Source organism: Leucoraja erinacea, chromosome 22, assembly GCF_028641065.1.
Source record: "Leucoraja erinacea ecotype New England chromosome 22, Leri_hhj_1, whole genome shotgun sequence".
Lineage (NCBI taxonomy): Eukaryota > Metazoa > Chordata > Chondrichthyes > Rajiformes > Rajidae > Leucoraja > Leucoraja erinaceus.
The window spans coordinates 31,901,481-31,916,268 of NC_073398.1; the positions used below are offsets into that span (position 1 = coordinate 31,901,481).

Consider the following 14,788-nt stretch of genomic DNA (forward strand, 5'->3'; position numbering starts at 1 on the left):
TCATTCATTCAGGAACATTTACTGTGGAGGGGTTGGAGCTTTGACATGGGGATGCTTCACTACCGTTATACCCCACTTGGAGAACTGCGCGCAGTTTGGGTTCTCTGAAGCAAAATTGGATATAGCAGCATTGAAAACGAGACCAGGGGGAGCTTACAGCAGCCAGTCAAATGAACAACTGCAAGGTCCATGGAATGTGGGGGGAAACGGAGCATCTGGGAAAACTACTTGATCGCAGTTAGGACGTGTAAAATCTCCAAAGACATTACTGGAGATGAGTGTTGAACCCAGGTTGCTGGAGCTGGGAGGCAGTGGGCCTGCCTATTGTGCCACTGTGTTTCCAACACTGCAATAAAACATTGCCTAAAACATACGGCAACAACAGTGAATAACTAAGGATATGGGCAATCAGAAATTATATGTCGGTGAGTCTTACATAGGGAACATAAGAGTTAGAGTCTTGCAGCGGGGAAACAGGCCCTTCGGCCAACATGTCCCACCTACACTAGTCCCACCTACCTGCGATAGGCTCATATCCCTCCAAACCGGTCCTATCCATGTATCTGTCCTAATGTATTTTTCGACAGTCCTCTGTCAACCCACTGTGTTTCGGTAAAATTGTAAATTGTCCCTAGAGCGTAGATAGAAGGGGGATCGCTGGCCGGCACACTCACTCAGTGCCCTGTTTCTGCGCTGTATCTCTAAAGTCTAAAGTTTTGCAATTTACCTGCATAGCCCGTTATTTTTATCACGTGGTGTGGCGAAGTTTCAAGGTTTAGTATTCGCTCCAGCTCAGGATTCAGGCTTGCGTTGGTCCTCAAATGCCAGCTATTTTTAAAAAGAAAAGTCGAGGTTCAGGCTATAGGGAGGACCGAGTGTAAATAAGTTCCAAAAGCAATGAGTAAACTGCAAAGTATAAGAACATGCATAACAATTCATACATATTATTAGTTTTAAAAATGCATAGCTGCTCAATACATCCTGCTCAAAGCAATCCACTTTTTATAGATAAAAGGAAGGTTAAATAGATAATTCGAAGACACAGAGTGTGTGAAGGAGCAAGGTGAAGGCAGGCAGCGAATTTGCCGAGATCGATAGAATGGATACGTTGGATCCAAGGCTGAACAAAGCTGCTGGGATTAAGGAGGTTAGATAGATAGATATAGATATGCCATTTATTGTCACTATACATGTACAGTGAAACTGAAAGCTGCTCGTACTCAGTGCATACATACAATTTAGCACAAAAAACAAGAAACAGAAAAAAACAAAAAACAGAAGGGAGATGAGGGGGGGGGGGGGGGGGATAGGTGCACAAATTCTGCGGCGCTACATACATATATACATATATACAGATGGAAGTCCGTGTTGGGCGGTGTAGTCAGGGCATGTGTGAATTTGAATTTACACAATTTGAAGGTTGACAACGACATGCACTTCTACACATGGTTAAAGTCCTTGTAAGTCACAGGATCACAGGGTCGCACAAGGAGATAATAAACAAGGTGATCAAAAGCTTAGACAGTGAGCAACTTTTTTCTGGAACGTCCGAGGCTTAGAAGAGACCTGATAGAAGAACAGATGCTCCCCGACTTATGTAAGGGTTTTACATATGTAAGGGTGGTGATTCTGCAGTATTCAGAAGGCTGTGGAGGCCAAGTCAATGTATATTTTTAAGGCAGAGATAGATAGATTCTTGATTAGTATGGGCGTCAGGGGTTATGGGGAGAAGGCAGGAGAATGGGGTTGGGAGGGAAAGATAGATCAGCCACGATCAAATGGCAGAGTAGACTTGATGGGCCGAATGGCCTAATTCTGCGCGTATCACATGGCCTTATACTGCGGGCCTTTGTGCAAGTCGGAAGTTACACAAGTCAGAAACAGAAGTGCGACTGTGCACGCGTAAACGTGTTACTCGGGGCACCAGTTGGAGCTCCGATGTGGAGACCCGTGTGCAGTTTGCACGCTCTCACTGGGACCACATGTGTTTCCTTCGAGTGGTGTCCTCCCACTTCTCGAAGATGGGCTGGTGGTAGGGTAATGGCCTCTCTATATAGCCCCTAGTGTGTAGGGAATGAATGTGAAAGTGGGATAACAGAGGGCTAGTGTGAATCGGTGATGGTCGACTCGGTGATGGTCGAATCAGTGTCGACTCGGTGGGCAAAAGGGCCTGTTTCCATGCTACGTATATCTCTAAACTAGTACATCTCCAAGGATGTGAAAATCTTGGTTCAGGCACGACCGGATCCCTGGGGGAGAAAATTAGATAGTGGGTGGGAAAGAGAGGACGTGGTGGAGAATGTGGACAATGACTTTGGTCTTCCCAAGTTGAGGTTTTTGGTCTTCCAACCGTCTGACAGCAGACATCATTACCAGAAGTCCCAGCGAGCGAGGATGGACATCCGAAGAAGCGGCATCCTCACGACCCACAGTTGGGTGGGATCTGGGGTGGGCACCCGACCTCACCCCACCCAGCAGAATGGTTCTTCCATAAATAAGATACTAATGTGACAATCAGCGGTAATGTGTTTTTTTGTAAGTTTAGTTTGGAGATACAGCACGGAATACAGCAAGCCCGAATCCACCACTGACCAGCGAACTCCGTATGCTCATACTATCCTATACACAATCTTCAATCTTTACTGAAGCCAATTAACCTATACATCAGTAGGTGCAGATCCAGAGCCAGCAACATTATGGGGGACCCCTACCACCCCAGCAACGGACTATTCCAGTTGCTACGGTCAGGCAAACGCCTCCGCTGTCATGCTGTGAAAACGGAGAGGATGAGACGGAGTTTCTTCCCACAGGCCATTAGGTCTGTAAACTCACCAGAGACTAACATACCGTGCCAAATTACTGTTGTGTTGTGTCTTTTTTAAATTGCTGGGTTTTTTCTAATATATAAATAGTGATTCTGTTCTATTCTGTTCTGTAGTTTTTTGCACAATCTGCAGGCATTGCCACTTTCACTACACATCTTGTATGTGTATTTGACAAATAAACTTGACTTGACTTGAAACCTGTATGTCTTTGGAGTGTGGGGAAAAAATCCACTCAGTCACGGGGAGAACGTACAAACTCCGTGCAAACAGCACCCGTAGTCAGGATTGAACTTGGGTCTCTGCCGCTGTAAGGCAGCAACTCCACCGCGCTGCGCCACCGCGCTGCACTTTATGGAAGGAGAAACTGAATTAAAAGTAATGAGGAAAGACGGGGGCCTTTTACTTATAACTTTTGCCTGGTGGAATGAAGTCTGATTTATTTTAAACAAGCATAAAGAACTCACCTGTTGGACTCCTGTGATGAACAAAGATGCTTCAGCTGTTTACTGGAGACAGTGGCTGGATTCTCCCTCAAGTAGAGTGCGTAGAATAGATTATAATGAATCCTGAAACATATTTACATTAGTAATAGTTTATAAAATAAAATAAATGCTCATACTTTATTTCAGTGCTAGGCAAACATTACATCCAAGGAGCTGGAGGGACAAGGTTATAGAGAGGCGATATTTTACAAATTCTGATGAAGGGGTTTTGACTTGAAACGTTAACCATTCCAGCTGTTATCAGGCAAGTGAACCATCCTCCCAATAACTAGAGGGCTGTCCTGAGCAACTATCTACCTCATTGGAGATCCTTGGACTATTTTTGATCACAGTGTCCTGGACCTAAACAATATTCACTTTATTCCCTTTATCATGTGCCTGTATACTGTGGACGGCACGATTGTAATCATGTATTATTTTTCCGCTGACTAGTTAGGTCTCAACAAATGCTTTTCACTGTTCCTCAGTACACATGACAAGGAACTAATCTCAAACTCTTTCCACAGACAGTGTTGGGGGAGTCCAGAACCAGGGGACAACAGTTTAGGAATAAGGGGTAAGCCATTTAGAACAAAGATGAGGAAACACTTTTTCCACAGTTGTGAGTCTGTGGAATTCTCTGCCTCAGAGGGCAGTGGAGGCCGGTTCTCTGGAAACTTTCAAGAGAGAGCTGGATATGGCTCTTGAAGATAGCAGAGTCAGAGGTTATGGGGAGAAGGCAGGAACAGGGTACTGATTGCGGATGATCAGCCATGATCACATTGAATGGCAGTGCTGGCTTGAAGGGCTGAATGGCCTACTCCTGCACCTATTGTCTATTGAATTTTGGTGGAAGTAAAGGACCTGCAGCATCAGGGAAAATAAACAACCCTTTAATAATCTCCACCCTATTATAGTTACCCAACCAGATGCAACTAAATTTAAAGTAGCTCTTTCTTCCCAATAACCCTTTCTGGCTTAATTCCTCCCTTCACCACCTCCAGTTTAAATTCCATTTGGAATATTATGGAGGGCCAAGAAACCAAGAACCAAGAACAGAGAGATGGCAGGGCAACAGAGTGACAATTAGATCTGAAGAAGGGCTCCGACCCGAAACGTCACCCATCCTTTTTCTCCAGAGATGCTGCCTGACCCACTGAGCTACTCCAGCACTCGGTACAAACCAGCATCTGCAGTTTCTTCCTACACATGACGATTAGGTGCTTTTTACATGGACGCCACTGCAGACATGGCGGCAGCTTCACAGTGTCCACAGCCGACACGCTGATGTGGCTGCAACCAGCGCGCTAGGAGCGCTGCACTGATGGTCAGAAGCCAGTGCAGAGGGGGTGGGTGGCGGTACCTGTTGCTGATGCTGATGCCTTTCTCTCTCAGGGCAAACAGTAAAGTCGCCAGGCAGTACAGGACTTCCACGAGCTCCGTCGCTGGCAGAGTCGAACAGGGTCGCCCCAGACAGGATATAAGTCGCCGGATTTCTTGTACACTATTCGACAGGAGAACAATCACAGCCTGTATCGCCCAAGTGCTTGAAATCTAAATAGCATTAAAAATAAATCACAAGGTTATGTGATTCTCTCTGTATAGCTGGGTTGCAAAGATTCGATCTACAACTAGGGGTGGCTCGGTAGAGTTGCTGCCTTACAGCAATTACTAAACAACAAGTGGATAGAACGTTTAAGATGGTGTAAGGTATGCTTGCCTTCATTGGTCAGGATACTAAGTATTAAAGTCAGAAGGCACGTTGCAGCTGTATAAGACCTGTTTGACCAGACCCCATCTTTAACACCACGTGCAGTTCTGGTTGCTGTATTACAGGAAATATGTGGAGGCTTTGGAGAAGTGCAGATGTTGCCTGTATGTAGAGAGTATTCGTCATAAGGACGAACTTGCATTGTTATCTCTGGAGCGTTATCTCGGCTGAGGGGCGACCTGGTAGAAGTTTACCTAATGATGAGAGGCGTAGATAAGGGAGACAGTCGGAACCTTGTTTATGGAAAGTGGGGCAACCTTTAAAGGAAATGTGTTGGGCACGATTTTTTTGTTTACACTGAGAGTGGTGGGGGTCTGGAAAGTACTGCCAAAGCAGATGTGATGGAACGTTTAAGAGGCCTTTAGACAGGCAGGGAATGGAGGGAACTGAAGGAGACGGATCATTTGCAGGCAGGTGGGATTAGTTTAGATTGGCATTATGGTCGGTACAGACATCTTAAGCCAAGCTGTACTGTCCTACAAACTCATATCGTATTTTTTGTCTGTTCAGGATATAGCAACAATGTCAGGAAGGAAGGAAAGCTACCTGCTAAACTTACCCTGGCTGCATGGTTTATATCAGGAAGTGTCTGGCTCATGCATAACTTGGACTGTTTGAAGAGGGGGTGGTGCTGAAGGCAATTCAGGACAGCATCTGTGTTTACAGATCGCCCGTGCTGAAACAATGACACATACCTAATGAAAAAACACAACATCCACAAGTATTAGAAAGTTTGTAAAAACAGGAAGAGAGGTTGAAAAGCATTAAGCCATGGGTCGCTAAGGACACTCCCACTGGAACGTTTAACTGGATTTTCTACACCCCATGGAATTAGTTATTGAGAGAGATAATCTAACGGCGATGGCACAGTGGTGCAGCCGCTGTGAAGCTGCATGAAGAGCAGGTGGAGAAGGATGAGGCTCGCTGGTCACTGCCACCGCCACCCCGAAATGCCAAGGTTGTGCTGTGGGGACCCGCCCATGGGAGACGTGACCCGGGACGGCCGACCAAGACGACACTGAAGACGTTGATGGAAGACGCGTGTGCAGAGACAAAAGAGGAGCTTGCCAGCTGCATGGAGGACAGAGATGTCTGGCACGTCCGTCGCCGTGCCTGTCGGAAACCAGCTCCACTGCGTCGCTAATGGTTTCAACGATGATGAATAACAAGACAAATGTAGCTAGGATACTGAATTTGGTCATTGTAACACCAAACACTCACCTTATGAGATTTAACATGCACAGTTCGTTATCCTTTGTAATATTATTTTCTTTCAGAATCTTGTCCATTTCCATCACAGCTCTCCCCTCTCCCTTCCTGTATCGATAGTAACGCCTCTTCCACGGCGCAAACTGTGAAACCAAGTTAAGACAACCAAAACATTGATCGTAGAAATGGGTCCATGTTTACGGCAAGATCAACAAGACTTCCGCCACAACAGGGGCAACTCTCAAAACAAAACTCAACGGTTCTCATAACTTGTTGTTCAGCCTTTACAGTGGGGTCAAGGTGAGAGCATTCACGTCGCGGCCCTGTTTCCAGCAATCTTTCCACCACCACGCACAAGAAGCGCAAGGCAGACACCGTTGTATGCAGATGCCAAGAAGTGTGTTACAGCTCTGGCTGAACAACTTCTAATCTTGTGTGTGGACTCGATAAGAAGAAGCCTTTACAGTTCACATCCTCAGCACCAACAAGTAAAAATACGCAGATCCATGCAAATCCGAAATAAAAAACTAATTTCTGAAAGCACTCGGTATCTGTGGAGAGAGAAACTGAGCTAATGGTCTTCAGAAGCAAACCATTGACTGTATCTCCTTTCACAGCTGCTTCTGACCCAACAGCATTTCAAGCTTTTACCCATCGATAGGGCTTTTATGTTCCAGGAGCAAAATTAGTCCATTCGGTCCATCAAATCTACACCGCCATTCACTCATGGCTGATCTACCTTTCCCTCTCAACCCCATTAGAAACATAGAAAATAGGTGCAGGAGGAGGCCATTTGGCCCTTCGAGCCAGCACCGCCATTCATTGTAATCATGGCTGATCGTCCCCTATCAATAACCCGTGCCTGCCTTCTCCCCATATCCCTCGACTCCACTAGCCCCTAGAGCTCAATCTAACTCTCTCTTAAATCCATCCAGTGACTTGGCCTCCACTACCCTCTGTGGCAGGGAATTCCATAAATTCACAACTCCCTGTGTGAAAAAAACTCACCTCAGTTTAAATGACCTCCACTTTATTCTAAGACTGTGGCCCCTGGTTCTGGACTCGCCCAACATTGGGAAAAATTTTTCCTGCATCTAGCTTGTCCGGTCCTTTTATAATTTTATGTTTCTATAAGATCATCCCTCATCCTTCTAAACTCCAATGAATACAAGCCCAGTCTTTTCAATCTTTCCTCCTGCTTTCTCCCCAAAACCCCTGACACCCTTGCTAATCAAGAATCTGTCAATCTCTGCTTTCAAAATATCCAATGACTTGGCCTCCTCAGCCTCCTGTGGCAAAGAATTCCACAGGTTCACCGCACACTGGTTATAGAAATTCCTCCCCATCTCCTTTCTAAAAGTTTGTCCTTTTATTCTGAGGCTGTACCCTTTGGAAATATCCTCTCCACATTCATTCCATCCAGGCCTTTCACTATTCTTATCTTCCCGAATTTTCAGATAATTCCTTTTACACCTCTGGACAGGGCAACAGTAGTGATGCTGCCTCAGCTTCAGAGAGCCGTGTTCGATCCTGACCTAGGGTGCTGTCTGCGTGGAGTTTGCATGTTCTCCCTGTGACCGTGTCAGTTTCTAACGGGTTCTGCAGTTTCCTCCCATGTCCCAAAGATATGTGGATTTGCAGGCTATTTTTTCATCTGTAAATTGCTCCTGGCATTTAGAGTGTGGACGCAAATGTGTGATAACATACAACTAGTGTGAATGGGTTATCAATGGTCAGCGTGGACTCGGTGGGCTGAATGTCCTGTTTTCATGCTGTATCTTTCAATCAATTCAATAAATCAATTCTCCAGATACACCTTTCATTATTCTGTGATTGGTGTCAGCCAATGCAGGAAAAATGTTCCCAATGTTGGGCGAGTCCAGAACCAGGGGCCACAGTCTTAAAATGAAGGGGAGGCCATTTAAAACTGAGGTGTGAAAAAACTTTTTCACCCAGAGAGTTGTGAATTTGTGGAATTCCCTGCCACAAGAGGCAGTGGAGGCCAAATCACTTGATGGATTTAAGAGAGAGTTAGATAGAGCTCTATGGGCTGGTGGAATCAAGGGATATGGGGAGAAGGCAGGTAGGGGTTATTCATTTGGGACGATCAGCCATGATCACAATGAATGGCGGTGCTGGCTCGAAGGGCCGAAAGCCCTCCTCCTGCGCCTATTTTCTACGTTTCTATTTCCATCACCCCATTTGTCATTTAATCTCTCCTATCTTTCATCCCATTTTCTACATTTAAAAAAGTAACTTATTTCTGTGTTTTCTCATTTTTAATGGAAGATTACCAAGCTGAAGCATTAACTCTATCTCTCTCTCTCCACGGATGCTGCCTGACCTGTTGTGTATTTTGGACTTTAGAGACTATTGCCCCTAGTTCTCCCATACAAATGGAAACATCTCTTTTACATCAATGATATTAATCTACCTTAATTATAGGGAAATGTATCTAACCTCTTGAATTTCCTATGACATAAAAGGAAGCCATTTCACCCCATCAAGTCCATGCTTACTATAAGAACAATGCCTCTGCTCACAATTCAGACTCTCAGCTGTAGGACTAGTGCCTACTTTAGTAAGAAGCCAGTTCCATATTGAGTAAAATACAAAGTGCTGGAGTAATTTAGAGAGTCTGGCAGCAACACTGGAAGGAATGGATAGTCATAGGTAATGTTTTGGTTTGAGACCATTCTTCAGACACAACCCGAAACGTTGCTTGTGCATTCCCTCCACAGACGCTACTTGACCCATTGGGTTACTCCAATACTTTGTGTTTTACTCAAGATTCCAGCATCTGCAGTTCCTTGTATCATCCAGTTCCATATCGCTGTTCCCGAATCTCTTTTCCAGCTTTCTAACCCTCTACTACAATTAATCTAAGGAATGGTCCCGACCCAAACCGTCACCAGCCCATGTCCTCCAGAGATGCTGCCTGACCAACTGAGTTACTCCAGCACTGTGGTTTTTTTTTTTTTGCAGTTCCTTGTGTCGGACGTCTCAACCCAAAATGTCACCTACTCCTTTTCTCCGGAGATGCTGCCTGACCTGCAAAGTTGCTCCAGCATTTGGTGTCTATCTGCAGTTCTTTGTGTCTGGAATCAATGCTTGCGGGGAGGTGGGAAGGAACGTACAAGAACGCACTGATATCTAAAGACTCCAAGGTTTACCATTGGGTCACTGAGGACACGCTGCCATTGCTGACAGACAGATCGGAGGCGGTACAAGTCCACCGCTGGCAGGTGACAGAATACAGCCCTGAGTATTTCGTCTGGGAGTTGGGTGACGTGTCCGGAAGGCTGGGAGTGGGAGCCTCTGCATCCCAACAATCCAAAGTAGGAGTCAGGGAGTGGGTCAACGTCCAGCTCAGCTCCAATGATCCCTGTCCTCATCTGATTCTGCTGGAAGGCAGCAGGGGCACCTTCGAAGCTCCGTGTGGAGGTGTCCCCTCCAACGCCGTTATTCTTCGACGGGCATCCCAGTAACGGCACGTGTCGCTCCCCACTGGGGTTCGGGTGCAGGACAAACACGTCACGTTCAATGGACGAGTCGCTGGCGAGAAAGTCTCTGGGGTCAAACGCAAGGTCCACCTCCGAGTGCGGCCGGCCAGCGCTGGCTTTACCGCTGGTCGTGTTCTCCGAGACCCCGTTGGCATTGCGCGGTGCCGGCCTTTGGAGAGGGTCTAACTGGGTGGCTGCTTTCCTGTTCCACGGGTAGAGGCCCCTGTGTGAATCTCTGCCAGCGGCCAAAGAGCTGAATGGTTGGGTCAGTGAAACTGCACCCACATTACTGTTGCTCAAAGACAAGCAGTCTGAGGGAGCAAGTCGTCTCCGCTTGCCTCGTCTACCTGTGCAGAAGAAAAGAAAATCTATTGATATATTTAAATCATAATATGTAGATATTCTGGTTTCTCTAAACATTGAATATCATTTTGTTGCTGTAAGCCTTTATGTATCATGGATTCCTTACTTTCTAACCAAGGAACACAATTAGACCGTTCAGTCTATTGAGTGCTCCACCATTCATTAGTGGCTGACCTATTTTTCCATCTCAACTCCATTCTCCAGTCTTCTCAAAACTATTTTTATCTTGAATCATCAATGGGGCAACATTCTACAACAAATATCATGGTGCATTTTGGCCAGTCTTTGCAGTTCAGGGAATCTTACAATAGACAATAGGTGCAGGAGTACGCCATTTGACCCTTCGAGCCAGCACCGCCATTCAGTGTGATCATGGCTGATCATCCCCAATCAGTATCCCGTTCCTGCCTTCTCCCCATATCCCCTGACTCTGCTATCTTTAAGAGCCCTATCTAGCTCTCTCTTGAAAGCATCCAGAGAACCTGCTTCCACCGCCCTCTGAGGCAGAGAATTCCACAGGCAAAACATTTACTTAACCAAACATTTTCCACGATCTGATCTCTTTCGTAACTCAAGGAATGATTGTAGTGCCTCAAGAGCCTGTCCCACTTAGGCAATCCTTTAGGCAACTGCCAGGGGCTAGTTTTAATGGAATTCACCTACGACACCAGCTAGGTCAACCTACGACAGCAGAAATTGTCGCCACTGTCGCCGAAAATCTTTCAACATGTTGAAAACTTTGCGGTAGTCGTCTGTAGTCACCCAAAAAAAAATCACCCAAGTGGGACAGGCCCTTTAAGAAGCATAGTGCAGGGCGAGATTCTTGCCTCCAAGTTGGAGTGTTACAGGTGAAATTCCCACAGTGCAAAATTTAAGCCGACACTGCCTGAACGTTACACAGCCAGAGGAGTTGAATTTCAAATGGGTTAGTAAAGCAAGAATTTTCATTCAAAGTAGAGAAAAAAAAATGAGAAACAAGAGACAGCAGATCAAAATTATCAAACAGAATAAACATCAATTCAAATTTGTAAATGTCAACAGTAAAGCAACAGTTGGACTTACACTGAGTCATCTTAACGTAAGTCACGTTGCTACCATGTTGGTTTACAGAATATAAGCTGCAAATATAATAAAAAATATTATTAAACATTGTTTAGGGGATTGATCAGACCACTTCTAGCACAATGCAAGGTCTATAATGATTGGCTGGCCACAGTACCAATTGGTTGGGTGGCGCAGCGGTAGAGCTGCTGCCTCGCGTCACTAGAGACCCGGGTTAGATCCTGACTATGGGTGCTGCCCGTGTGGAGTTTGTATGTTCTCCTTATGATCATGTGGGTTTCCTTCGGGTGCTCTAGTTCCACCCACCTCCACCCCCCCAATTTCTTAAGACGTGCAGGCTTGTAGGTTCATTGGCTTAAACAAATTGCCCCTAGTGTGTAGGACATGTAACTAGTGTACAGGAAATCGATGGTTGGCATGGACTCGGTGGGCCGAAGGGCCTGCTTTCATGCTGTGCCTAAACTCAGCTAAACCAGATAGCAGTAGGGAAGTGACAATTTCCTTCAGCAAGCCCGAGTAAAGAGCGAGGGTGGTGACATGGGTATTTGTCACTGGCCACATTGGGAAGTGTAAGTATGGGGATCCCAGCAATGACATAGATGAGGATTGCAGACAAATAATATCATACTGCACAGATGGAAGCCATTTCACCCATTGTGCTTGACAAAGCCCCAATACAGTTAGTCAGACCACTCTGTTCTATCCCCAGAACATTATCAGTTTCCACTTTCATCAAAAGCAAATCCATCCATGTGAAACATCACAAAAACAGAAAATGCTGGATGGAAGCGCTCATCAAGTCAGGCAGCATCCGTGGAAATATTTCAGGTAGAAGACCTGAGCAGTGAGATATCACTAAATAATCACCACAACATTGGTCACTGCTTACATTTGTTCTCGCAAATTCCGACCTACACTTATGACGATAAAGGGCAGTGGCAAAAGAAATTCAGAGATTGGTCTAAAGAAGAGTCCCAACCTGCAGCGTCCCCTATCCATGTTTGCCAGAGATGCTGCCTGACCCGCTGAGTTACTCCAGCACTTTGTATCGAGTCTGAAGAAGGGCCTTGACCTGAAACGTTACCTATCCAAGTTCACTAGAGCTGCTGCCTGACCCGCTAAGTTACTCCAGCATTTGGTGTAATTTTAACAGTGTAACTTTCTTACGAATGTGAGCTGCCATTTCAATACACTCAGGACTAACTTAGGCAAGTGGGTGAGGGAGGAGAGAATTAAGGGGCAGTGCTGATGCAGATGGAGAGGAATCCAGGGAAATTGACAAATTGGTATCTAAATAGTGCTAACACAGTGAAAAGAAAAATGTTTAATGGGTACCTTTGCAATTATCTGGGGGTGGGGTTGAGAGCACACTTACAGTATATACACTGGAGTCAGAGTTGTACAGTATGGAAATAATCCTTCGGCCCACCTTGTCCATAGAATTAAAGTACTGGTAAAACTGGAGAGATTAGGAAAATATTTTCACTTCGAGGGCGCCAGGGGTTTGGAACTCAATCCTTGAATGAGTGAAGGAAGAACTGCAGATGCTGGTTTAAATTGAAGGTAGATACAAAATGCTGGAGTAACTTAGCGGGACAGGCAGCATCTCTGGAGAGAAGCAATGGGTGACGTTTCGGGTTGAGACCCTTCTTCAGATTTAAAAAATGCCTTCCGCTCTTTCCCTCGACCACAGTTCAGGAAATCTGGTCACCCAGCTGGTCTTCTTCTCCCTGCCTATGCACTAAAACCAAACTAAAATCTTAAATCGAAGGTAGACACAAAATGCTGGAGTAACTCAGCGGGACAGGCAGCATCATTTGGAGAGAAGGAATGGGTGACGCTTCGGGTCGAGTCCTGCTGAGTTACTCCAGCATTTTGTGTCTACCTTGAATAGGTGATACAGTCCAAAACTTCCATCACATTTAAACATTGCCTGGATGAGTCAGTGAAGATCCCGCCAATTATCAGGGTGACAAACTAGAAGGCAATGATGCAATTAGGCTGCATAATCACTTTTTGCCCCACACAGATAAGTTAGGGCCTGAAGAAGGTCTCGACCCGAAACGTCACCAATTCCTTCTCTCCATGGAGGCTGCCTCACCCGCTCAGTTCCACCAACATTTTTGTCTACCTTTGATTTTTCAAGCATCTGCCGTTCTTTATTAAACATAGATTAAAAGATTGTCTTTCATGTGGTCGACTTTCTGGGATTCAAATAAAGGTTTTGGTGCAAGACCAGTGAAGTGGGATTAGCAACTTTTAGGGCCTGTCCCACTGCGGCAACCTAATTCAGATTCCACGAGTCCTAATCCACGAGTTCTGGCGAGTTTGCCCTCGATTCATACTCGCAGCATGATCGACACGAGATCGTAGGAGGTCATTGTAACTCTCCTTCATGCTCGAGAGTAGTCCCCGTGTACTCGAGGCATCAGCTAGGTCGCGGCGTATTTTTCAACATGTTGAAAAATGCCCGCCAGTAAAAAAAAGTCGCCATGGAAAAAAAATCGATACTTTTTTTACTCGCAGGTTTAGTCGTAATAGGTCGTAGTAGGTCAGCAAGTTAGTCGTATGTAATTGAGGGTAGTCGAAGGTAGTCGTAGTCTTCATCATAGTCGAAGGGAGGTCGAAGGAGATCATCTTCACTCTACACTATTCGATGACCAATTTTCCCGAAGTTAGTCGTAGCTAGTCTTCTACATAGTCGAAAGAGGTCTTCAACATGACATTTTTTCAAACTCTCCTAAACTCTTAGATTAGGTCGCCCAAGTGGGCCAGCCACTTTAGCTATCTTTAATCCAATGTCCTCATCCTTGTTACATAATTTTCTATTGGTATGTGGGATAACCTGGTTCCAGTGTTAACATGCAATTGTAGTGTTAAATCCAACACTCTCCATTCAGCAGAAACAAAGAACTGCATTGCTGGTTTCAACAAAATATAAACACAAAGTGCTGGATTTACTCAGCAGGTCAGGCAGCATTTCTGGAGAAAAAGGATGGGTGACGTTTTCGGTCGGGACCCATTTTCTGACTGAAGAAGGGTCCCGGCACGAAACGTCACTCATCCTATTTCTCCAGAGATGCTGCCTGACCCGCTGAGTTACTCCAGCAATTTTGTCTACCTTCGATTTTCCAGCGTCTGGAGTATGTTCTTGAACAATCTGCTGCTAACTGGTTAATAACACTGACTGTTAAAGCACAAGATAGACACAAAATGTTGGAGTAACTCAGCGGGACAGGCAGCATCTCTGGAGAGAAGGAATGGGTGATGTTTCGTGTCGAGACCCTTCTTCAGACTAGTTGGAGACTATTAAAGCACTCTATACTTACGTCCTGCACCCAGTATGGGTTTAAACTCCACCCAGTCCCGCTCTCCTTTCTTCCACTGCAACATGATGACAGCAGTGACATTATCCCTTCCCCCACGATCTGTTATATCGGCAGCTTCTCACTACAAACTCTGCTTCACATTTTCAGCTGCCATTTACTCTAATCTCATTCACGGAAACAATCGCCGCTCAAGAGATCCCATAGGCTGCGTTTTACCAATCAGACAGAGGAAAGGGGGCGAGAG

The 14,788-nt window shown here is 45.6% G+C and overlaps 1 protein-coding gene across 3 annotated transcripts in view; it reads right to left on the minus strand.

The window, feature by feature from the left end:
• Positions 1 to 14,740, minus strand: part of fbxo18 (F-box DNA helicase 1) — a 35,288-nt gene extending 20,548 nt beyond the window's left edge. For 2 of the 3 annotated variants that reach the window (XM_055653403.1, XM_055653401.1), the window contains exons 1-7: positions 14,545 to 14,740; positions 9,461 to 10,137; positions 6,300 to 6,430; positions 5,638 to 5,773; positions 4,671 to 4,861; positions 3,290 to 3,391; positions 728 to 828 (exon numbers count right to left, since the gene is read on the minus strand). In XM_055653403.1, coding sequence (XP_055509378.1) covers positions 728 to 828; positions 3,290 to 3,391; positions 4,671 to 4,861; positions 5,638 to 5,773; positions 6,300 to 6,430; positions 9,461 to 10,137; positions 14,545 to 14,608 — 1,402 coding nt within the window. In that variant the 5' untranslated portion in view covers positions 14,609 to 14,740. Of the gene's footprint in view, positions 1 to 727; positions 829 to 3,289; positions 3,392 to 4,670; positions 4,862 to 5,637; positions 5,774 to 6,299; positions 6,431 to 9,460; positions 10,138 to 11,215; positions 11,272 to 14,544 lie in introns of all 3 variants that reach the window. The other variant, XM_055653402.1, reaches the window with a different exon arrangement.
• Positions 14,741 to 14,788: the final 48 nt, after the last annotated feature.